The sequence below is a fragment of the Leucoraja erinacea genome, chromosome 22, assembly GCF_028641065.1.
Source record: "Leucoraja erinacea ecotype New England chromosome 22, Leri_hhj_1, whole genome shotgun sequence".
Taxonomy (NCBI): domain Eukaryota; kingdom Metazoa; phylum Chordata; class Chondrichthyes; order Rajiformes; family Rajidae; genus Leucoraja; species Leucoraja erinaceus.
This window is the reverse complement of record NC_073398.1, coordinates 1,075,001-1,098,789: the sequence shown is the minus strand read 5'-3', so window position 1 is coordinate 1,098,789 and position 23,789 is coordinate 1,075,001. Positions and strand designations below refer to the sequence as shown.

The 23,789-nt window shown below is 51.0% G+C and overlaps 1 protein-coding gene across 1 annotated transcript in view; it reads right to left on the bottom strand.

Annotated features, from left to right (window-relative positions):
• The window catches only part of LOC129708029 (dynein axonemal heavy chain 3-like), a 426,708-nt gene that overhangs the window by 127,165 nt on the left and 275,754 nt on the right, over positions 1 to 23,789 (bottom strand). Inside the window, exons 56-64 of the mRNA XM_055653570.1 lie at positions 23,071 to 23,253; positions 19,949 to 20,107; positions 14,699 to 14,806; positions 10,156 to 10,320; positions 7,071 to 7,255; positions 5,780 to 5,951; positions 4,235 to 4,368; positions 3,665 to 3,836; positions 563 to 766 (exon numbers count right to left, since the gene is read on the bottom strand). Coding sequence (XP_055509545.1) covers positions 563 to 766; positions 3,665 to 3,836; positions 4,235 to 4,368; positions 5,780 to 5,951; positions 7,071 to 7,255; positions 10,156 to 10,320; positions 14,699 to 14,806; positions 19,949 to 20,107; positions 23,071 to 23,253 — 1,482 coding nt within the window. The remainder of the gene's footprint in view (positions 1 to 562; positions 767 to 3,664; positions 3,837 to 4,234; positions 4,369 to 5,779; positions 5,952 to 7,070; positions 7,256 to 10,155; positions 10,321 to 14,698; positions 14,807 to 19,948; positions 20,108 to 23,070; positions 23,254 to 23,789) is intronic.

The window sequence follows — 23,789 nt, the reverse complement described above, 5'->3', positions numbered from 1 at the left end:
AACTCTGTCTATCCCTCTCATCATTTTAAAGACCTTTATCAAGTCCCCCCTTAACCTTCTGCGCTCCAAAGAATAAAGACGTTGAAGGACAACCCACGCGCAAGTCTGCTGGGACCACGGCCAACCTCTCCCGCCCAGGCTCAGGGGAGGAGCAGAGACAGCACGGTGACACAGCACACTAACACTATCCCCCACCCACTGGGGACAATTTACATTTATACCAAGCCAATTAGCCAACAAACCTGTACGAGTTGCTGCTCTACAGGCACCAGAGACCCGGATTCCATCCCGACTACGGGTGCTGTCTGTACACAGTTTGTACGTTCTCCCCATGACCGCGTGGGCTTTCTCCGAGATCTTCGGTTTCCTCCCACCCTCCAAAGTCGTACAGGTTTGTATGGCTAATTGGCTGGGTATAAATGTCAATTGTTCCCAGTGTGTGTGGGATAGTGTTAGTGTGTGGGGATCGCTGGTCGGTACGGACTCGGTGGGCTGAAGGGCCTGTTTCCGTGCTGTATCTCTAAACTAAACTGAAGAGAGGAGGCCAGTGTGGCGGGCCTACCTTGACTGACACCTCCGGTAGATAATGAGGGTTGCGAAGGCGGGTGGTCATGTAGAGCTTGAAATCCCTGGAGTACTGAATGATGGTGTCGCCAAGCCGGATGTAATCCATCCCATTCTGTTTGAACGTCTGCTTCAGCAGCAAGGGCTCCAGGATGGGATCAAGCTCTTCCGAGAGATTTTCAATCAGGACTGGATTTCCAAACTGGTGAATGCAGATGCAGGAAGATAGAGATTATATGATAAAGTAAAGACTACACAGCATCTCTGGAGAGGTGACGTTTCGGGTTGAGAACCTTCTTCGGATTGAGAGTCAGGGTGAGAGTTCTCTAACTTCAAGTACGCCTTGCTTCCCCTCTCTCTCTCTCTCCATCCCTCCCCCACCCGAGTTCTCCGACTAGTGTCACTGTCCTCCTGATTTAATTTACAGTTTGTAATCCTCGTTGTCAGCTTCCCCTCAGCCAACAATGAACCAGTCTACATTTCCATCAGCATCATCTGCTTTGATCTGTCCTTTTCACACCTTACATGCTCTGTGTACCCTTCCATATCGTTATCTTCCCTCTCCACTGACTCTCAGTCTGAAGAAGGGTGTCGACCCGAAACGTCACCCATTCCTTCTCTCCAGAGATGCTGCCTGACCCGCTGAGTTACTCCAGCTTTTTGTGTCTATCAACGGTGTAAACCAGCATCTGCGGTTCCTTCATAAAATAATCCACGTCCATTCACACTCGTTCATTTCCTCTACTTACTTCTCCTGTCATGCAGAAGACATACATGCTTGAAAGCACATTGCACCAGAATCAAAAACAGCTTCTTCCCTGCTGTTATCAGACTACTGGAAGGACCTATTGTATTCTAAGGATGACCTTCTGATCTTCTGGTCTACCTCATTGCAGCCCTTGACATTTTTCCATCTAAACCGTATTGGCAGCTTTGACATTCTATTCTCCCCTCTGTTATTTTTGACTACCTGATGTACGGTATGATTAGCCTGGATATCTTTCAGTACAGGTGACAATTAATAAACCAGTACTAATACAATCTGTAAAGAAAGCTAGTGTTTAATTTAGTTTGGGGATACACTGCGGAAACAGGCCCTTCGGCTCGCTGAGTCCATGCCGACCAGCGATCCCCGTACAGTAACACCATCCTACACACACGACAGACAATATACAATTTAACAAAGCCAATCTGTACGTCCATGAGGATTGTCTGATACTCCGCTGATGTTTATTGGTGACTATTGACCGGCATGTGTCCCCGTGACCAGCGTGTGTCCCCGTGTCCCCGTGACCTGCGTGTGTCCCCGTGACCAGCGTGTGTCCCCGTGTCCCCGTGACCTGCGTGTGTCCCCGTGACCTGCGTGTGTCCCCGTGTCCCCGTGACCTGCGTGTGTCCCCGTGTCCCCCGTGACCTGCGTGTGTCCCTGTGACCTGCATGTGTCCCCGTGTCCCCGTGACCTGCGTGTGTCCCTGTGACCTGCGTGTCCCCGTGACCTGCGTGTGTCCCCGTGACCTGCGTGTGTCCCCGTGACCTGCGTGTGTCCCCGTGACCTGCGTGTGTCCCCCGTGACCCCGTGACCTGCGTGCGTCCCCGTGACCTGCGTGTGTCCCGTCCCCGTGACCTGCGTGTGTCCCCGTGTCCCCGTGACCTGCGTGCGTCCCCGTGACCTGCGTGTGTGTCCCCGTGACCTGCGTGTGTCCCCGTGTCCCCGTGACCTGCATGTGTCCCCGTGTCCCCGTGACCTGCGTGCGTCCCCGTGACCTGCGTGCGTCCCCGTGACCTGCGTGTGTCCCCCCCCGTGTCCCCGTGACCTGCGTGTGTCCCTGTGACCTGCGTGTCCCCGTGACCTGCGTGTGTCCCCGTGACCTGCATGTGTCCCTGTGACCTGCGTGTCCCCGTGACCTGCGTGTGTCCCCGTGACCTGCGTGTGTCCCTGTGACCTGCGTGTCCCCGTGACCTGCGTGTGTCCCCCGTGACCTGCGTGTGTCCCTGTGACCTGCGCGTGTCCCCGTGACCTGCGTGTGTCCCCGTGACCTGCGTGTGTCCCTGTGACCTGCGTGTCCCCGTGACCTGCGTGTGTCCCCGTGTCCCCCCGTGACCTGCGTGTGTCCCTGTGACCTGCGCGTGTCCCCGTGACCTGCGTGCGTCCCCGTGACCTGCGTGTGTCCCCGTGTCCCCGTGACCTGCGTGTGTCCCTGTGACCTGCCGTGTCCCCGTGACCTGCGTGCGTCCCCGTGACCTGCGTGTGTCCCCGTGTCCCCGTGACCTGCGTGTGTCCCTGTGACCTGCGTGTGTCCCCGTGACCTGCGTGCGTCCCCCGTGACCTGCGTGTGTCCCTGTGACCTGCGTGTCCCCGTGACCTGCGTGTCCCCGTGACCTGCGTGCGTCCCTGTGACCTGCGTGTCCCCGTGACCTGCGTGCGTCCCTGTGACCTGCGTGTCCCCGTGACCTGCGTGCGTCCCTGTGACCTGCGTGTCCCCGTGACCTGCGTGTGCGTCCCTGTGACCTGCGTGTCCCCGTGACCTGCGTGCGTCCCCGTGACCTGCGTGCGTCCCTGTGACCTGCGTGTCCCCGTGACCTGCGTGCGTCCCCGTGACCCCGTGACCTGCGTGCGTCCCCGTGACCTGCGTGCGTCCCCATGACCTGCGTGCGTCCCTGTGTGACCTGCGTGTGTGTCCCCGTGTCCCCCGTGACCTGCGTGTGTCCCCGTGTCCCCGTGACCTGCGTGTGTCCCCGTGTCCCCGTGACCTGCGTGTGTCCCCGTGACCTGCGTGGGTTTTCTCCTAAATCATTGGTTTTCTCCCACACTCCAAAGACGTACAGGTTTGTAGGTTAATTGGTTTGGTATCTTTGTAAATTGTCCCTAGTGTAGGATGGTGTTAATGTGCTGAGACCACTGGGTCAGCATGGACTCGGTGGGTCAAGAGTCTGTTTCCGCACAGTATTCCTAAATTGGTATGTGGATGGTGGCAATGCAAGGCCACACCTCGGCTCCCCAACACTCAACTCTGGACACAACTGACCAGACAGGAGATGTCTCTGGAGAAGGACTGAAGTGTGAGAATTCGCCCTGACGCAGGGCTAGAGCGGCATTTACCTGAACGCAGTTGCCCAGCGTGCGGATGTAGTCAGACTCGGTGAGCTTGCAGACGTGGAGCTTGTTGCATTTCTCCATGTTCTTCACCCACTTGTTGGCCTGGCCCTGCGGGTCGATCATGAGAGGCCAGCGCTGGGCAGAGGTGACGATAATGGCGTTGTCGACGGAGAACCTAAGTGGACACCAACACTGTAGGAGGCGTCTGCACCACCATCAATACTGGAGGCCACAGCTTGATGATGAGAGGTGAAGGTTTACAGGAGGTGTGCAGGGCATCATTATTACATGGAGGTTAGTGGGTGTGCGCCTGCAACAACCTATCGCCGTTGATGGTGGAGGAAGATACAATAATGGCATGAACAAGACTCTTGGATTGGCTCATGGATGTGCAGGGAATGGAGGAATATGGACTGTGTGCAGGCATAAGTTGATGCTCACAAGTGTTAGGAGCACAATTAGGCCATTCGGCCCATCGAGTCTACTCCGCCATTCAATCATGGCTGATCTAACTCTCCCTCCCAACCCCATTCTCCTGCCTTCCCTCCATAACCCCTGACACATAATGCTTACATGTCCCTGGGCAGTCCATGCAGTTGCCACTCCAGGATGCTCACTGGATCGCCCAGCGTGTTAGACAGGGAGAAGATGTTGGAGACAGGGATTTGCTTCTGCTTGCACATGCTCAACCATTCCTTCAGCACGTTCTGTGTGACAGGGAGGACACAATTAGAACAATACGACGCACCTTTAGGTAGGAGATGAGGAGAAATTTCTTCAGTCAGTGGGTGGTGAACCTGGGGAATTCTTTGCCACAGATGGCTGTGGAGGCCAAGTCAATGGATATTGTTAAGGCGGAGATAGCTAGATTCTTGATTAGTACGGGTGTCAGGGGTTGTGAGGAGAAGGCAGGAGAATGGGGTTAAGAGAGAAAGATAGATCAGTCATGATAGAATGGCGGAGAATGCTTGATGGGCCGAATGGCTTAATTCTGCTCATATGAACAATGAACAATGCAGTACGTGAAACATTTTTGTTTAGTTTAGTTTAGAGATACATCATGGAAACATGTCCTTCGGGCACCGAGTCCGCGCCAACTATCGATCCCCGCACACTAACACTATCCTACACACAATAGGGACAATGTACACATACACCAAAGCCAAAGACCTTACAAAGCTGTACATCTGGAGTGCGGAAGGAAAGAGTAGAAGCTGAAGAAAACTCACGCAGGTCACGGGGAGAAGGTACAAACCGCACAGACAGCACCCGTAGTCAGGATGGAACCTGGGTCTCTGGCGCTATGAGGCAGCAACTCTACCGCTGCGCCACTGATGTAACGGTGATGTTGTATACACAGAAAGAAACATAGAAACATTGAAAATAGGTGCAGGAGGAGGCCATTTGGTCCTTCGAGCCAGCACCGCCATTCATTGTGATCATGGCTGATCATCCACAATCAGTGCCTGCCTTCTCCCCCATATCCCTTGATTCTGCTAGCCCCCAGAGCTCTATCTAAATCTCTTCTAAATTCATCCAGTGAATTGGCCTCCACTGCCTTCTCTGGCAGGGAATTCACAAATTCACGACTCCCTGGGTGAAAACGTTTTTTTTCTCATCTCAGTTGTAAATGACCTCCCCTTTATTCTAAGGCTATGGCCCCAGGTTTGGGAACATTTTTCCTGCATCTAGCTTGTCCAGTTCTTTTATAGTTTTATATGTTTCTGTAAGATTCCCTCTCATCCTCCAGTGAATACAAGCCCAGTCTTTCCAATCTTTCCTCATAAGACAGTCTCGCCATCCTGGGGATCAATCTCGTGAACCTACGCTGCACTGCCTCAATAGCAAGATTGTCCTTCCTCAAATTAGGGGACCAAAACTGCACACAATACTCCAGATGTGGTCTCACCAGGGCCCTGTATAACTGCAAAAGGACCTCCTTGCTCCTATACTCAAATCCTCTCGTTATGAAGGCCAACATGCCATTCGCTTTCTTCACTGCCTGCTGTACCTATCAGAGTAGGAGAATCCTGAGCCGCTGAGTTACTCCAGCATTTTGTGTCTATCCGGAGAATCACACGGTTGTCCCTACACCGGCCACCAGTACGTCCGCCTCACCTGCCGGTATTCGGGAGTGAAAGGTCCCAGATAGGCGACCATGCCGGCACTCAGCACCACGTCACCGATGATGTTCTGGTACGTGTCGTCCAACTGCTGCGCAATACAGGTCCAGCGATTCCGCTCCCCTCCCAGCCCGGCTATCAGCTTGTCAGCTCGCTCCAGCTTCAACCTGTAACACATACGCACGCACGCACGCACACACACCACACACACACACGCGCACGCACACACTCGCACACACACACACACACACACACAGCCCACACACACACACACACACACACACACACACAGTCACACACACACACACACACACACACACACACACACACACACACACACACACACACACACACACAGACACAGACACACACACACACACACACACACACACACGCACGTTGTGAGGGGGGGCGGAGAGAAGGAGCCGCACACCGCGGCCCACCCTGGCATGACCACATCACCCCAAACCCACCCAGGAGTGGTCTGAACTCCAAACCCAGCCTGGGGCACTGAGCTCCCCCCAAACCCACCACAGGGGATCTGATCACAAGCTGCCAATTGAGAAGCTTGAGGATTGACAAGGTGCGAATTGTGAAGCTGGAGGAATGATGAGTGTGAATTGTGAAGCTGGAGGAATGATGAGTGTGAATTGGCAGTAGAATGTGGCTGAGAAGGAAAGATAAATCAGCCATTATTGAATGGCAGAGTAGAATTGATTGGCCGAATAGCTTAATTCTGCATCTACAACTTGTGAACTTGTGAAACGTTACCTCCCCTCCCATGCCCCCCCCCCCCCCCCCCCCCCCCTTCCTCACCTTAATCCAATGTCATCTGGTTCTCAAATCCCCTGGTCATAGAGTCTTGCCCACACCGGCCAACATGTCCCAGCTGCACTAGTCCCACCTGCCTGCGTTTGGCCCAAATCCCTCTAAACCTGTCCTATCCATGTCCCTGTCTAACTGTTTCTTAAATGCTGCGATAGTCCCTGCCTCAACTACCTTCTCCGGCAGCTCGTTCCACACACCCACCACCCTCAGGTCCCTATTAAATGTTTCCCCCTCATCCTAAACCTGTGTCCTGGATATTAACTCCTGGATATTCCCTCATCCTGTATCTGTACACTGTGGACGGCTCGATGGTAATCATGTATTGTCTTTCTGCTGACTGGTTAGCACGCAACAAAAGCCTTTCACTGTGGGCACGAGATTGTGTGTGGTTATAACGGGAGGAGTATATGTCTTTCTACCGCGAGCCAGTACCGTGAGCTGGGATGTGAGCAACTCACAGGGTCATCTGGATGCTGTGTTGCAGTTGCTGTTTCTCTGCCACTTTGTGGGCCAGTTGTCCCTGGAGGACCTGCAGCTTGCTCCTGACCTGGATCAGCTCGCCCCTCTTCTTGTTCAGCTTCTCCATTTGGATTGCCAGCTCTGCCTCTGCCTCTGCCAGCTTCTGCCGCTTCGGGGCCACGATCTGAAAGAGGTCAACACACCTTCAATGATCAGAAAAAGCTCAAATAGAATTCTATTGTGGGCCCGAAGGGCCAGTTCAGATTCACCACGACCTAGTGTGTGTAGGATAGAATTAGTGTACAAGGATCGATGGTCGGCGTGGATTTGATGGGCCAAAGGGCCTGTTTCCGCTATGTATCTCTAAACTAAATTAAAAAAAACTGAACCATTACAGCCGCATGCATTTCTATGGCGCTGTGACCTCCCCACCCTACCCAAACATATATATATATATATATGTCTCCTACCAGCCTTTTACTTACCACTTGTACCTGTACAGCGGGTAGAGTTGCTGCCTCACAGAACCAGAGACCCGGGTTCCATCCTGACTACGGGTGCTGTCTGTATGGAGTTTGTACGTTCTCCCTGTGACCTGCGTGGGTTTTCTCCGGGTGCTACGGTTTCCTCCCTCACTCCAAAGACGTGCAGGTGTGTAGGTCAATTGGTATGCCTGCCTTTGGCGGTAGGTGGACTGAGTACAAAAGTCAGGAAGGCATGGAAAGTTGGTGAAGACTCAGGAAGTCAGTGAAAGGCCTGGATAGTGTGGATGTGGAGAAGATGTTTCCACTAGTGGGAGAGTGTAGGACCAGAGGGCACAACCTCAGATTAAAAGGACGTAGCTTTAGAAAGGAGATGAAGAAGAATTTCTTTACTCAGAGCGTGGTGAATCTGAACTGGCCCTTCGGCCCACAATGTCTGTGTCGAACAAGGTGCCATGTCAGAAGTTATGGGGAGATGGCTGGAGATTTGGAGCTAGGAGGAAGAGATGAATGGTGGAGTAGACTTGATGGGCCGAATGGCCTAATTGTGCTCCTATCATGTGAAGATCAACCCATGCCTGCACATAATCCATGTGCCTCCAGTCCCTGCATATCCATGTTGTGCCTATCCAACACTCTTGTCAATGTTACTACAGTATCTGCCTCCACCATCACCGCCAGTTGGTTGTTCCAGCACCGACCACACTCTGGACAATAATCGCCCTCCACACACCTCCTGTAAACTTCCCCTCTCTCACTAAAAGCTGCGCCCTCTAGTATTTGACCCTTCCAGCCTGGGAGCAACGTTCTGATTGTCTACCCCATCAAGTTGAGTTCAGTTTAGTTTATTGTCACGTGTACTGAGGTACAGTGAAAAGCACTTGTTGCCTGCTAACCAGTCAGCAGAAAGATAACATGATTACAATCCAGCAATTTACAGATACATGATAAGGGAATAACGTTTAGTGCAAGATAAAGCCAGTAAAGTCCGATCAAGGATAGACCGAGAGTCACCAATGAGGTAGATAGTAGCTCAGGACTGCTCTCTGCTTGTGGTAGGATGGTTCAGTTGCCTGATAACAGCTGGGAAGAAACTCCCTGAATCTGGAGGTGTGCGTTTTCACACTTCTATACCGGTATAGATCTATATGTATAGACGGCATGTACCTAGGCCCTGTACAGTATATGATGCTATTGTTGAAGATAGACACAAGATGCTGGAGTAACTCAGCAGGTCAGGCAGCATCTCTGGGGAATAGGTATAGGTGACGTTCTTCAGTATGAGAGTCAGGGGAGAGAGGGAAATCCAGAGATATGAAAAGGTACAAAGAACAAAAGACTGAAAGCTATGAAAAGATCAAATTAAGGCCATCAACGATGATCAAGGAAAGGTGGAGCCCACAATGGTCTATTGTTGGCAGTGGAAGATGTGATAAGGAGAGGGTACGAACAGTAAAAATCAGCAGGACGACAGTGAAACTAGTACTGTGTGTGGGAATGATGGGAAGAGGTGGGGGAGGCAAGGGTCACTTAAAATGTGAAAAATCAATATTCATACTGCTTTCCACACTTTGTTTTAATACCAATATTGATACTTTTGTGATGTGCAAGCATTGGTGGATAAATAATCTGAATAAATATTAAATGTTTAGTTTAGTTTATGGTCACATGTACCGAGGAACAGTGAAAAGCTTTTGTTGTCGTGCTAACCAGTCAGCGCAAAGACAATAGTCCAGAACCAGGGGCCATAGTCTTAGAATAAAGGGGAGGTCATTTAAGACTGATGTGAGAAAAAACTTTTTCACCCAGAGAGTTGTGAATTTGTGGAATTCCCTGCCACAGAGGGCAGTGGAGGCCAAGTCACTGGATGGATTTAAGAGACAGTTAGATAGAGCTCTAGGAGTCAAGGGATATTGGGAGAAGGCAGGCACGGGTTATTGATAGGGGACGATCAGCCATGATCACAATGAATGGCGGTGCTGGCTCGAAGGGCCGAATGGCCTCCTCCTGCACCTATTTTCTATGTTTCTATGTTTAATACATGATTACAATTGACCCATTTACACTGTACAGATACACGATAAGTGTGTAGGATGCTTGTTTAAACCGCAGATAGACACAATAAGCTGGAGCACTTCAACTGACACAACTTGCTCTGAAATAGGGTCTGAAGAAAGGTCTTGACCCAAAACATCACTTATTCCTTTACTCCAGAGATGCTGTCTGACCCACTGTTACTCCACCATTTTGTGTTTATATACATGATTTGGGAATAACGTTTAGTGCAAGGTGAAACTAGTAAAGTCTGATCAAGGATAGTCCGCAGTAGATGAGGTAGATGGTAGTTCAGGACTGCTCTCTAGTTGTGGTAGGATGCTCCAGTTGCCTGATAACAGCTGGTAACCTGAATACAGTTGGAAGAAGAGTCTCGACCTGAAACGCCACCCATTCCTTCTCTCCAGAGATGCTGCCTGTCCCACAGTTATTCCAGCCTTTTGTGTCTATCTTCGGTGTAAACCAGCATCTGCAGTTCCTTGCTACACATTTCCTTCATTTTATTCTCTCTCCTTGAGTCAGGACGTGAGAGTGACGTCTGCTTTACCTTTGCTACATTATCGTAGACTTCGATGGCTTGGACCCAGCTACAGAGACCCTCGCAGGCTGATGACACGTTCCTGATGACCGCTGGCTGGAAGTCAGGGTTGTTGATAAAGTCTCTTCGGATGTGAGCTGTCACCTTAGCTGGGATGTTGTCCTTATCAAACTCCTGTGGAAAATAGTGTTTCAATGAAACTGTATTGTCACATGTACCTTGGTAACAATCAACCATTCTACATTTCCTTTGCACATTCCATATTTCGCTTGGGCAACTTACATCCCAATGGTATGAATATTGATTTCACCAACTTCAGGTAACCCTGGCATTCCCTCTCTCTCTGTCACTCCCCCATCGTAGTTCTTCGACGTTCAACTGTCCTCCTGATTAAATATTACTGATTGTATGCCTCGTTGTCACCTTCCCCTCTGCCAACAATGAGCCAGTCTACATTTCCTTGTTCAACGTCCCCTTTGATCTGTGTTTCACACCCTACCTTTCCATATCTCTAGACTCCCTCTCCCCCAACTCTCAGTCTGAAGAAGGGTCTCAGCCCAAAACATCAGCCATTCCTTCTCTGCATAATGAAGCTGCCAGTCCCGCTGAGTAACTCCAGCATTGTGTGTCTATCTACAATGAAATGCTCTGTTTTGCATACAACACAGTGAAATCACACAGCAGACTTCTGGTGCCAACAAAATTACAAACGTTCACCGAACAGTCCTATCTACTGCCTGCCACTGCACGTGACACCAGCCCTCCCCCCCCCCCCCCCCCCTCCCCCCGCTGGCTCAGTGGTCTCCCCCCCCCACCCCCCTGCTGGGTAGCTCTCGCCAACCCTCCTCACCACCATCTGACTAAAGAAAACTATGTTCATAAGTGATAGGAGCCCACCAAGTCTACCTCACCGTTCAATAGTGGCTGATCTCACTCTGCTAATCCTATTCTCTTGCCTTCTCCCCATAACCTCTGTTACCTGTAATAACGGAGAATCTATTTATCTCTGGCTTAAAAATATCCATTGACGGCCTCCACAGCCTTCTGTGGCAAAGAATTCCACAGATTCACCACCAGCTGACTAAATAAATTCCTCCTCATCTCCTTGCTAAAGCTATGTCCTTTTATTTGAGGCTGTGGCCTCCTAGACTCTCCCATTAGTGGAAACATCCTCTCCATTAATGATTTGGAAGAGGGAATTAGGAGCAACACTAGCAAGTTTGCTGATGACACAAAGCTGGGTGGCAGAGTGAACTGTGAAGAGGATGTAAGGAGGTTGCAGGGTGACCTGGACAGGTTGAGTGAGTGGGCAGATGCGTGGCAGATGCAGTATAATATAGATAAATGTGAGGTTATCCACTTTGGTGGCAAAAACAAGGGGGCAGATTATTATCTCAATGGGGTTAGGTTAGGTAAGGGGGAGGTGCAGCGAGACCTGGGCGTCCTTGTAGACCGGTCACTGAAAGTTGGCGTGCAGGTACAGCAGGCAGTGAAGAAAGATAATGGAATGTTGGCCTTCATAACAAGAGGATTTCAATATAGGAGTAGAGAGGTTCTTCTGCAGTTGTATAGGGCTCTGGTGAGACCACATCTGGAGTATTGCGTACAGTTTTGGTCTCCTACTTTGAGGAAGGACATCCTTGTGATTGAGGCAGTGCAGCGTAGGTTCACGAGATTGATCCCTGGGATGGCGGGACTGTCATATGAGGAAAGATTGAAAAGACTAGGCTTGTATTCACTGGAGTTTAGAAGGATGAGGGGGTAATCTTATAGAAACATATAAAATTATAAAAAGACAGGACAAGCAAGATGCAGGAAAAATGTTCCCAATGTTGGGCGAGTCCAGAACCAGGGGCCACAGTCTTAGAATAAAGGGGAGGTCATTTAAGACTGAGGTGAGAAAAAAAGTTTTCACCCAGAGAGTTGTGAATTTGTGGAATTCCCGGCCACCCTGCAGAGACCAATCACTGGATGGATTTAAGAGAGAGTTAGATAGAGCTCTAGGGGCTAGTAGAATCAAGGGAAATGGGGAGAAGGCAGGCATGGGTTATTGATTGGGGACGATCAGCCATGATCACAATGAATGGCGGTGCTGGCTCGAAGGGTCTATGTTTATATGTTTCTCCACATCTATCCAGGCCTTTCCCTATTCGGTAGGTTTCAATGAGGGCCCCCTCATTCTTCAACGAGCGACTGGGACATTGTAGCCATGACTGAAACCTGGTTAAGGGAGGGGCAGGACTGGCAGCTCAATGTTCCATGGTACAGGAGCTTCAGGAGAGACGGGGAAAAAGAGGAGGGGGAGTTGCATTGGTGGTTAAGGCTGTGTTCAGAGGTGACATTACAGACGGTTCATCTAATGAGGCTATATGGGTGGAGCTGAGGAACAAGAAAGGGATGACCACCTTGTTGGGGTGTACTACAGACCCCCAAATAGTCAACGGGAATTAGAAGAACAAATGTGCTGGGAGATTGCAAGACAGCTGCAGGTCAAATAAGGTTGTTGTTGTAGTAGGGGATTTTAACTTTCCCAATATAGACTGGGAAAATCATAGCGTGAAGGGTTTAGATGGGGTGCAATTCCTCAAAAGTGATCAGAAGAGCTTTCTTAAACAGTGTGTGGAGGCCCCCACATGCCAGAGGGCAATGCTGGATCTAGTATTGGGAAATTGGGATGGGCAAGTTAATGAAATGTGTGTGGTGGAGCTTTTTGGGACCAGTGACCACAGTTCGATTATGTTTAAGATCGTTATGGATCGGGCCGGAGAGGGTCCATGAGTAGGCTGGGTCTCTATTCCATGGAGCGTAGGAGGATGAGGGGAGATCTTATAGAGGTATATAAAATCATGAGAGGAATAGGTCGGGTAGATGCACCGAGTCTTTTACACAGAGTAGGGGAATCGAGGACCAGGGGATATAGGTTCAAGGTGAAGGGGAAAAGATGTAATAGGGGTAACGTTTTCAGACAGAGGGTGGTGGGTGTATGGAACAAGCTGCCAGAAGAGGTATTTGAGGCTGGGACTATCCCATCGTTTAAGAAACAGTTGAACAGGTAAACGGACAGGGCAGATTTGGAGGGATATGGACCAAACGCAGGCAAGTGTAGCTGGGACATTGTTGGCCAGTGTGGGCGTTGGACCAAAGGGTCTGTTTCCACTGTATTATTCTATTACTCAGTGACAATGACTCCAGCGAATACAGGCCCAGTGGGTTAAACGATCGTCATATGTTAACCCACTCATTCCTGGGATCATTCTCGCAAACCTCCTCTGGACCCTCTCCAGAGACAGCACATCCTTCCGTAGATATGGTGCCTAAAACTGCTCACAATACTCCAAATGCGGCCTGACCAGCGCCTTATAGTGCCTTATATTGGGGGCGCTGTCCTGTGCGCGGCTGCCCAGTCAGCAGCTGTCTGTCTCTTCATCTTTTATTTTTATTTTTAGTTAGTTAAAGTGTTTTGTTTGGAGGTCTAAACTTTTTTATGGGGGGGGGGGGGGGAACTGTCCTTCAGTGTCCCTACCTGGTTGGAGAGGCAGTTTTTAACTGGGCTGCAGTCTTCTTCGACCCGTCCTCATGGCCTACCAGCGGGCCTGGAGCGGCGTTTCCTGTCGGGGGACCGCCCAGTACCACGGCTTCGGCGGCGGCACAGCGCTGGAGCGCTATCGCGGAGCGGGCGATGCCTTCCCTGGACATTACTTTACATCGGGAGCCTGGGATCTCTCAATGAGATCACCAGTTGTGGAGCTCCATCCGGCGCTGCCTTGTTGGCTTCGGAAGCCGCGGCCTCCAGTACGGAAGCGGCCGTTCCAGGGTTCCCATGCCGCTGTGAGGATTCTCCCGACGCCGGAGCACCATCACCCGGCGAGAACGGCCTAGAACGGGCCTCCGTGGAGGCAACTGTGGAGGCCTCAATGGGCCCGACTATGGGTGAACTGGGGATGGGGACTGGACTTTGTGCTTTCCCTCATAATGGGAACCATTGTGGGGGGATGTTCTTTATGTTTAAATCTCTTTATTATTGTTATGTCTGTATTCTTTCTTTATGTGCTGCACGGAGAGGACGCTGGCACTCTTTGTTCGCCGCTTCTCCGTCTGCTATTGTCTGTTACTATTGTAAAGCGACTTTGAGTCTTAGAAAAGCGCTATAAAAATTAAATTTATTATTATTAATATTATTATTATTATTATTATAGAGCCTCAGCATTACATCCTGTTTTTGTATTCTAGTCCTCTCAAAATACATGCATTTGCCTTCCTTACTAGCGATTTGGTCAAGTGAAGGCATTTGTACACTGTACACCTTCATAGACACAAAAGAATAGGTGACGTTTGGGGTCGGGACCCATCTTGAGACTGACCCTCAATGGAGCTGCCCCTCAGTAACCCTGACCCTCTGTAATCTCTGCCCTCTGTGACCCCGCCACTCAGTGATGTTTAGCTCCCTACCCTGGTGATCCCCGGCCACTATCCTTGTTGCCTCCTCCCACAGTCAACCTGATCCCCAGTGCTCGTTGACCTTCAGTGACCCCCACCCTCAGTGCCCGTCTACCTTCAGTGACTCCAGGAACTTCATGTCTCCGAGCATCTTCTTCGCAGGTGGCCAGTAGTCGTCGGTGCTCTTCCCATTGGCATCCACCTTCTTCTCAGGTTTAATTCCCTTGAAAAGATGTCATGGTGTCATAGTGATACAGTGTGGAAACAGGCCCTTCAGCCCAACGCACCCACACCAGACAACATGGCCCAGCTACGCTAATGTCATAGAGTGATACAGTGTGGAAACAGGCCCTTCAGCCCAACTTGCTCACACCAGACAACATGGCCCAGCTACGCTAATGTCATAGAGTGATACAGTGTGGAAACAGGCCCTTCAGCCCAACGCACCCACACCAGACAACATGTCCCAGCTACGCTAATGTCATAGAGTGATACAGTGTGGAAACAGGCCCTTCAGCCCAACTTGCTCACACCGGCCAATATGTCCCAGCTACACTAGTGCCACCTGTATGCGTTTGGTCCATATCCCTCCAAACCTGTCCTATCCATTGACCAGTTTAACTGCTTCTTAAATGTTGGGACAGTCCCAGCCACAACCACCTCCTCTGGCAGCTTGTTCCATACACCCACCACCCTTTGTGTGAAAAGGTTACCTCTCAGTTTTCCTATTAAATCTTTTCCCCTTCATTTTGAACCTATGTCCTCTGGTCCTCGATTCCCCTTCTTTATGCGTCTAGATCTATTTCTCTCATGATTTTATACAACTCCATAACATCACCCCTCATCCTCCATAGAACAGAGTCCCAGCCTGCTCAACCTTGAGTCCTGGCAACATGTTTGCAGATGTTCTCTGCACCCTATCCAACTTGACACCATTGGCAGCTATTAAAGTGAATGAGCTTGGAATTGCCGCTGACCACAATGAGAGAGTCCACTGAAAAGGTGAAAGAAGGTCAGACCAGCCAACGTGTGTCTATTTAAATCTACATCCTGGGTGAGGGTTTTTAGGCTTGCCTCCAGCAATGCATTTGCCAGGAGAAGAGTGAAGGTTTGGCATGGACCCACCGCCAAATGTCTGCAAGTGTAGGCACGAAGTGCTGGAGTAACTCAGCGGGCCAGGCAGCGTCTCTGGAGAGAAGGAATGGGTGACGTTTCGGGTCGAGATCCTTCTTCAGATTGTCTGGGGAGCGGGCGGGACAAAGATAGAATGTAGTCGGAGACAATAAGACTATTGGGAGAGCTGGGAAATGGGAAGGGGATGGAGAGAGAGGGAAAGCAAGGGCTGCTTGAAGTTAGAGAAGTCAACGTTCATACCGCTGGGGTATAAGGTATCCAAGCGAAATATAAGCTGCTGTTCCTCCAATTTGAGCTGGGCTTCACTCTGACAATGGAGGAGGCCCAGGACTGAAATGTCAGATTGGGAATGGGAGGGGGAGTTGAAGTGCTGAGCAACCGGGAGATCAGGTAGGTTGGTGGACTGAGCGGAGGTCTCGCCGTGTACAGATGTTGACACCAGGAACAGTGGATACAGTAGATGGGGTTGGAGGAGGTGCAAGTGAAATCTGCCTCATCTGGAAAGATTGTCGGGGTCCTTGGACGGAGTGGAAGGGGGAGGTAAAGGGACAGGTGTTGCATCTCCTGCGGTTGCAGGGGAAAGTACTTGGGGAGAGGTTGGTTTGGGTGGGAAGGGAGGGGTTGACTAGGGATTTTCAGAGGGAACGGTCTCTGCGGAAAACAGAAAGGGGTGGAGATGGGAAGATGTGGCCAGTAGTGGGATCCTGTTGGAGGTGGCGATAGTTTTGGAGGATTATATGCTGTATGTGAAGGCTGATGGGGTGGAAGGTGAAGACAAGGGGGACTCTGTCCTTGTTACGAATAGGGGGAGGGGGAGCAAGAGCGGAGTTGCAGGATATCAAGGAGACACTAGTGAGAGCCTCATCTATAATGGAAGAGAGGAACCCCTGTCCCCTAAAAAATGTATGGAACACCCAATCCTGGGCGCAGATGTGATCTGTACAGGAAGCAGGGTGGGATGTAGTCTAGATAGCTATGGGAGTCAGTAGGTTTGTAGTAGATGTCAGTCAACAGTCTGTTTCCTGTGATGGAGACGATGAGATCTAGAAACGGTAGGGAGATGTCAGGGATGGTCCAAGAGATGGACATCAGTGGTGAAGTTGATGTTCAGTGAGTTCTGCATGGGTGCAGGTGGTAGCACCAATGCAGTCGTTATTTGGAATTTGGGGATCAGGCCAGTGTACGCCTGGAACATACCCTACAAAGAGGCAGACATAGCTAGGGCCCATGCGAGTACCCAAAGCTACACCATTGATTTGGAGGAAGTGGGAGGTGTCAAAGGAGAAGTAAGGACCAGCTCTGCAAGGCGGAGGAGAGTATTGGTAGACGGAATTTGGCTGGTTCTGTGGTCGAGGAAGAAACAGAGGGCTTTAAGACCCTCCTGGTGGGGGATGGATGTGTAGACATCCATAGTGAAGATGAGGGAGTGGGGGCCTGGAAAACGGAAGTCATTGAGGAGACGAAGGGCGTGTGAGTTGTCTTGAACATAGGTGGGGAGGGATAGGATGGAGTCGAGGTATGTGGAAATTAATTCAGTGGGACATGAACAAGCAGAAACAATGGGTCTGCCAGGTTAGTGGATTTTGGAGAGAAGCTAAAATGGGAGGTGGGGAACGATAATGTTACAAGGTACAAGATACAAGGTTGGAGGCTTTACAGGGCAGAGAGCCGGAAGTGATGAAATCAGTAATGGTGTTTGAGATTAACGGCTGGTGCTTGTCTGTGGGGTCATGATCCAAGAATAAGTGGGAGGAGGTGGCTGAGAGTCTCAGTCCAGTTGAGGTCAGTGTGCCAGACTACCACGGCACCTTCCTTGTCGGCGGGTTTGATTACCCAGTCTGGGTTGCTGCAGAGTGAGCGGAGGGCTGTACGTTCAGGGGGGGAGAGGTTATAGTGAGACAGGGGAGTGGAAAAGTTGAGACGGTTGATGTCCCGCCGGCAGTTAGATATAAAGAGGTCTAGAGAGGGTAGAAGGCCATGAGGGGGAGTCCAAGAGGAGAGGGTCCATTGGAGACGGGAGAAGGGGTCATCACTAGGGGGCGAGCGCTCCTTCCTATGGAAGAACGCTTGGATGCGGAGGCAATGGAAGAAGAGCTCCACATCGTGGCGGACGAGGAACTCATTGTGGTGGGGACGGAGGGAAACAAAGTTGAGGCCTCTGCTGAGGACAGACCGTTCGGTATCAGGGGGGGATGGTGAACACACGGCAAGGATGGGGGTTGGGGCCGGAGGAAGGCAGGTGAGTAGATGGTGGCCGAGTCATTGTCTGGCGGGGGGAGACATTGACTCGGAGACCTCAGAGTGAAGCCCACACTCTCAGTCCCACCGCCACCAGCACAGCACCTCCCTGGCTCAAGGGGGAAGGGGAAGATCAAGTGGAACCCCCGTTGAAGTTCCCTGTGGGGGGGGGGCAGTAGGATGCTGGTGGAGTTTGCATCATGGAGACTGTAGGCCCGTTGCTGAGCCTGGGATTCAGGTAAGGTGATGGCTGCGGCCCGCTGCTGGGCGGTGGAGTGGCAAGGGTCGGAGGAGTCGCTGGTGGAGGCCCGGGACGGTGAAGCTTCGGTATACCCTGTCAGCGGATGTTCGGGGATGCGGTGAGGGTCGGCGGCGGTGGCATGGGAGAGGCGGTGGAGGTCCATGGTCCCGGGGAGACTCGTGGGTCTCGGCCTCGTGATGGTCGGGCAGGCAGCATGGGCCTGAGGGCGGTCGAGTCGAGGAGTGTCGGTGGAGGGACCGGTCTGGAGGCGGGCTAGTTTGTGATCCCTGGTAGGGTCCAGGCAGGAAAGGAAGCGTTTGTTGAGAGCGTGGATCTGCGTTGAATAAAGTGCAGCTGAGGTGTGGGTGAGTGAGGCCGGGAGCTGCGGGACGGTCGGAGCGAGGGCCTGCTGGAGCCGACGCATCACAGCCAGTGTGGAACGCAAGGCACGGAATGAGAATTGTTGTGAAAAATGGCGGATCAACTGTCGGAGCCTGTAGTCAGGGTTGGGTCTGAACTGGGAGGCTTGTCTACAAGTGGAGCTCACTACACTCACTGATCTAAAAGACGCCAACTGCTTGTCTGACATGGAAACATCAGCTCTGTCCCCTCAATGTGTGAAGGGACGCCGTTCAAATGGCCAACTTTGCCAGGGACAGCACTGACACCTCAGAGTGAAGCCCATACTCTCAGTCCCACCGACACCAGCACGGCACCTCCCTTCACTGTCAAAGCTGATGTTCATCGGGCACTCGCCCACAACTGGACATTGCTCAATAACATGTGGAAATACCTATGGAAATGTCCATAGACCCATCACCCCATCCATAGACCCAACACACCATCCATAGACCCAACACACCATCCATAGACCCAACACACCATCCATAGACCCAACACACCATCCATAGACCCAACACACCATCCATAGACCCAACACACCATCCATAGACCCAACACACCATCCATAGACCCAAACACACCATCCATAGACCCAACACATCATCCATAGACCCATAACCCATAGACCAACCCATCATCCATAGACCCAACCCACCCCATCCATAGACCCAACACCACCATCCATAGACCCAACACACCATCCATAGACCCAACACCCCATCCATAGACCCAACACCCCATCCATAGACCCAACACACCATCCATAGACCCAACACACCATCCATAGACCCACCACCACCATCCATAGACCCAACACCCCATCCATAGACCCAACACCCCATCCATAGACCCATCACCCCATCCATAGACCCAACACACCCCATCCATAGACCCAACCCATCCATAGACCCAACCCATCATCCATAGACCCAACACACCATCCATAGACCCAACACACCATCCATAGACCCAACACCCCATCAATAGACCCAACAGACCATCAATAGACCCAACCCATCATCCATAGACCCAACACCCCATCCATAGACCCAACACCCCATCCATAGACCCAACACCCCATCCATAGACCCATCACCCCATCCATAGACCCAACACACCATCCATAGACCCAACACACCATCCATAGACCCAACACACCATCCATAGACCCAACACCACCATCCATAGACCCAACACACCATCTATAGACCCAACACACATCATCTATAGACCCAACACACCATCCATAGACCCAACACCCCATCCATAGACCGAACCCACCATCCATGAACCCATCATCCAACACACCATGGTGAATGGTGCAGCCACCCCTCCTGGTGGTGGTCCTACCTTGAGCACACAGACGGCGGTCAGGGTGAGGCGGACACCAGACGGGGGGTTCTGCATGGTCTTCACCAGGGTGATGTCACTGGCCTTGAGGGTGTCCAGGGCTGCGATGGCTGCGGTCAGTGCGGGCATGGCCACACTCAGCTCCTGCTCACACTCCACCTGCACCACAAACACACTGTCACCATTGACCACGGACACACACAGGCAGCGGCAAGCAAGGAGTAATGATAGACATATAATGCTGGAGTAACTCAGGGGCTCAGGCACCATCTCTGGAGAGAAGGAATCGGTGACGCTTCAGATTGTGACCCTTCTTCAGAATGAAAATCTCAGGAAAGGGAAACGAGAGATATAGACAATGATGTAGAGAGATATGGAACAAATGAATGAAAAATATGCAAAACAAAATAAAGGAAACAGGCCATTGTTGGCTGTTTGTAGGATGAAAATAAGAAGTTAGTGCGACTTGGGTGGGGGAGGGATAGAGAGAGAGGGAATGCCGGGCCTACCTGAAGTTAGAGAAATCATAGAAACATAGAAATTAGGTGCAGGAGTAGGCCATTCGGCCCTTCGAGCCTGCATTCAATATGATCATGGCTGATCATCCAACTCAGTATCCCGTACCTGCCTTCTCTCCATACCCCCTGATCCCCTTAGCCACAAGGGCCACATCTAACTCCCTCTTAAATATAGCCAATGAACTGGCCTCAACTACCCTCTGTGGCAGAGAGTTCCAGAGATTCACCACTCTCTGTGTGAAAAAAGTTCTTCTCATCTCAGTTTTAATGGATTTCCCCCTTATCCTTAAGCTGTGACCCCTTGTCCTGGACTTCCCCAATATCGGGAACAATCTTCCTGCATCTAGCTTGTCCAACCCCTTAAGAATTTTGTAAGTTTCTATAAGATCCCCTCTCAATCTCCTAAATTCTAGAGAGTATAAACCAAGTCTATCCAGTCTTTCCTATACTCAAATCCTTTTGCAATGAAAGCTAACATACCATTCGCTTTCTTTACAGCCTGCTGCACCTGCATGCCTACTTTCAATGACTGGTGTACCATGACACCCAGGTCTCGTTGCATCTCCCTGTTTCCTAATCGGCCACCATTCAGATAATAGGCTACTTTCCTGTATTTGTCACCAAAGCGGATAACCTCACATTTATCCACATTATACTGCATCTGCCAAACATTTGCCCACTCACCCAGCCTATCCAAGTCACCTTGCAGTCTCCTAGCATCCTCCTCACAGCTAACACTGCCCCCCAGCTTAGTGTCATCCGCAAACTTGGAGATATTGCCTTCAATTCCCTGCTATCTCGGGGCGGGTCCCGTCGGGCCTACTGAGGGCTTGGCCCCGCTCGCAGGGAGCCCCCGACCATGGGATCTATTATCCACGTCGCTGCCAAGTTGATGCCTGATGCTAAGCCCCATTTTCTGACCTTCTGCAGGAACCTCTCTCGGTTCCACCTTGTCAGAACCTTTGGGAAATCAGAACATGCAGCGGCAGAGTTGCTGCCTCACAGATGGCGGCCACTCAGCTTCCATCCTGACTACAGGTGCTGTCTGCATGGAGTTTGTACATTCTCTCCGTGACTGCGTGGGTTTTCTCCGGGTGCTCCGGTTTCCTCCCACACTCCAGACACGTAATGGCCTTGTGTAAATTGTTCCCAGTGTGTGGGATACTGCGGGGGGTCGCTGGTCGGTGTGGACTCGCTGGGCCAAAGGGCCTGTTTCTGCACTGTATCTCTAAAGACTGAATTCTAAAGCGTAGCTGACGTTAGTTTAGATTGGGATTGTGGTTGGCACATTGTGTAGGCTGAAGGGTGTGTTCCTGTACTGTACTGCTCCATGTTCACCTGTACTGGGAGGCCGTGACCTTACCTCTGTGAAAACCCTCAATACTCTGGCCTTCGCTGTATCTGGTCATGGATCAAAGCTCCTCTCCCGTTGCCTGTTGCCTGTTGCCCAGGTTGCAAACTGGGTCAGAAGCACCATCATTGCCCTGATGAAGGGAACCCCGTCACCCACAGTGGCACAGTGGTGTAGCAGTAGAGGTGCTGCCGCACAGCGCCAGAGGCCCGGGTTCAATCCCGACTACAGGTGCTGTCTGTACGTTCTCTCCGTGACCTCCGTGGGTTTTCTCTGGGTGCTCCGGTTTCTTCCCACACTCCAAAAGCATACAGGTTTGTAGGGTAAATTGGCTTTGTAAAATTGTAAATTGTCCCTAGTGTGCGAGGGGATGGCTGGTCGGTGTGGACTCGGTGGGCCGGCCAATGGGCCTGTATCTGGGCTGCATCTCTAAACTAAACTAAACAAAACCACACAGATCGATGGTGTACTTGTAATGGCGCAGGAATGCTCATTCACCCTGACGAGATGATCACAGTGAGTTGCATTGGGACGAGAGGAGAGGAGCTTCTCCTCCACTGTCCTGTGATGGTCCTGGCCAGCGGTGTTTGGTCACTGCAACCGACGGGTTTGTGTTACAGGGAGAGCCATCTGTCCTTGCAAACATACTTCTATATTCCAGATTCAGGGACAGTTTTTTCACACCTGTTATCTGGCAATGGAATCATCCTCACAGTGGCATGGTGGCGCAGCGATAGAGTTGCTGTCTTACAGTGCTTGCAGCGCCAGAGACCCGGGTTCGATCCCAACTACAGGTGCTGTCTGTACGGAGATTGTACGCTCTCCCCGTGACCTGCGTGGGTTTTCTACGGTTTCCGCCCACGCTCCAAAGACGTACAGGTTTGTAAGTCAATTAGCGAGGTATAAATTGTAAATTGTCCCTAGTGTATGTAGCGTAGTGTTAGTGAGTGGGGATCGCTGGCCAACGCGGACTCGGTGGGCCGAAGGGCCTGTTTCCGCGCTGTATCTCTAAACTAAACTAAATCCTACCACAACCAGATAGTGGTCCTGAACTACATTGGTGACCCTCGGTCTATCCTTGATCAGACTTTGCTGGCTTTACCTTGCACTAAACGTTATTCACTTATTATGTATCTGTACACTGTGAATGGCTCGATTGTAATCATGTATTGTCTTTCCACAGATTGTGTAGCACGCAACAAAAGCTTTTCCCTGTACCCCGGTACAGGTGACAACAGACTGGTGATGTTCACCTTGATGGCCCGAGCCACCTGCGCGGCCATGTTGACCACCTCCTCCTCCGCCTCCACCACCCTCTTCACCACCTCCACCTCCTGTGCATCAGCAGCAATGCTGCCCACCAGCTCCTCCGTCTCTTGGTCCCGCTGCATCAGCAGCGGCTTCATGCCCGTCAACTCCTGCTGCATCACCGCGATCTGAGCAAAGGGAGGATGTGGCAGTGAGCTCACGTGATACAGTGCATTCACAAAGTATTCACAACCCTTCACTTTTTCCACATTTTGTTACGTTACAACCTTATTCTAAAATGGATTAAATTCTTTTTTTTTTAAATTATCAATCTACACACAATACCCCATAATAAAAAAGCGAAAACAGGTGTTTAGAAATATTGCAGAGTGATTGAAAATAAATAACTGAAATATCCTTTACTTAGCACTTTGTTGAGGCACCTTTGGCAGCGATTACAGCCTCAAGTCGTCTTGGGTGCAATGCAAGAAGCTTGGCAGACATGTACTTGGGTAATTTCTCCCATTCTCTTAGATCTTCGGTTTCCTTCCACACCCCAAGGTTAATTGGCTTGGTATAAGTGTAAATTGTCCCTCGTGTGTGTAGGATAGTGTTAGTGTGCGGGATTCGCTGGTCGGTGGGCCGAAGAGCCTGTTTCCGCGCTGTATCTCTAAACTAAACTATCTCTGTCCTCAAAATTCCATTGACTTGACTTGCACAGCCT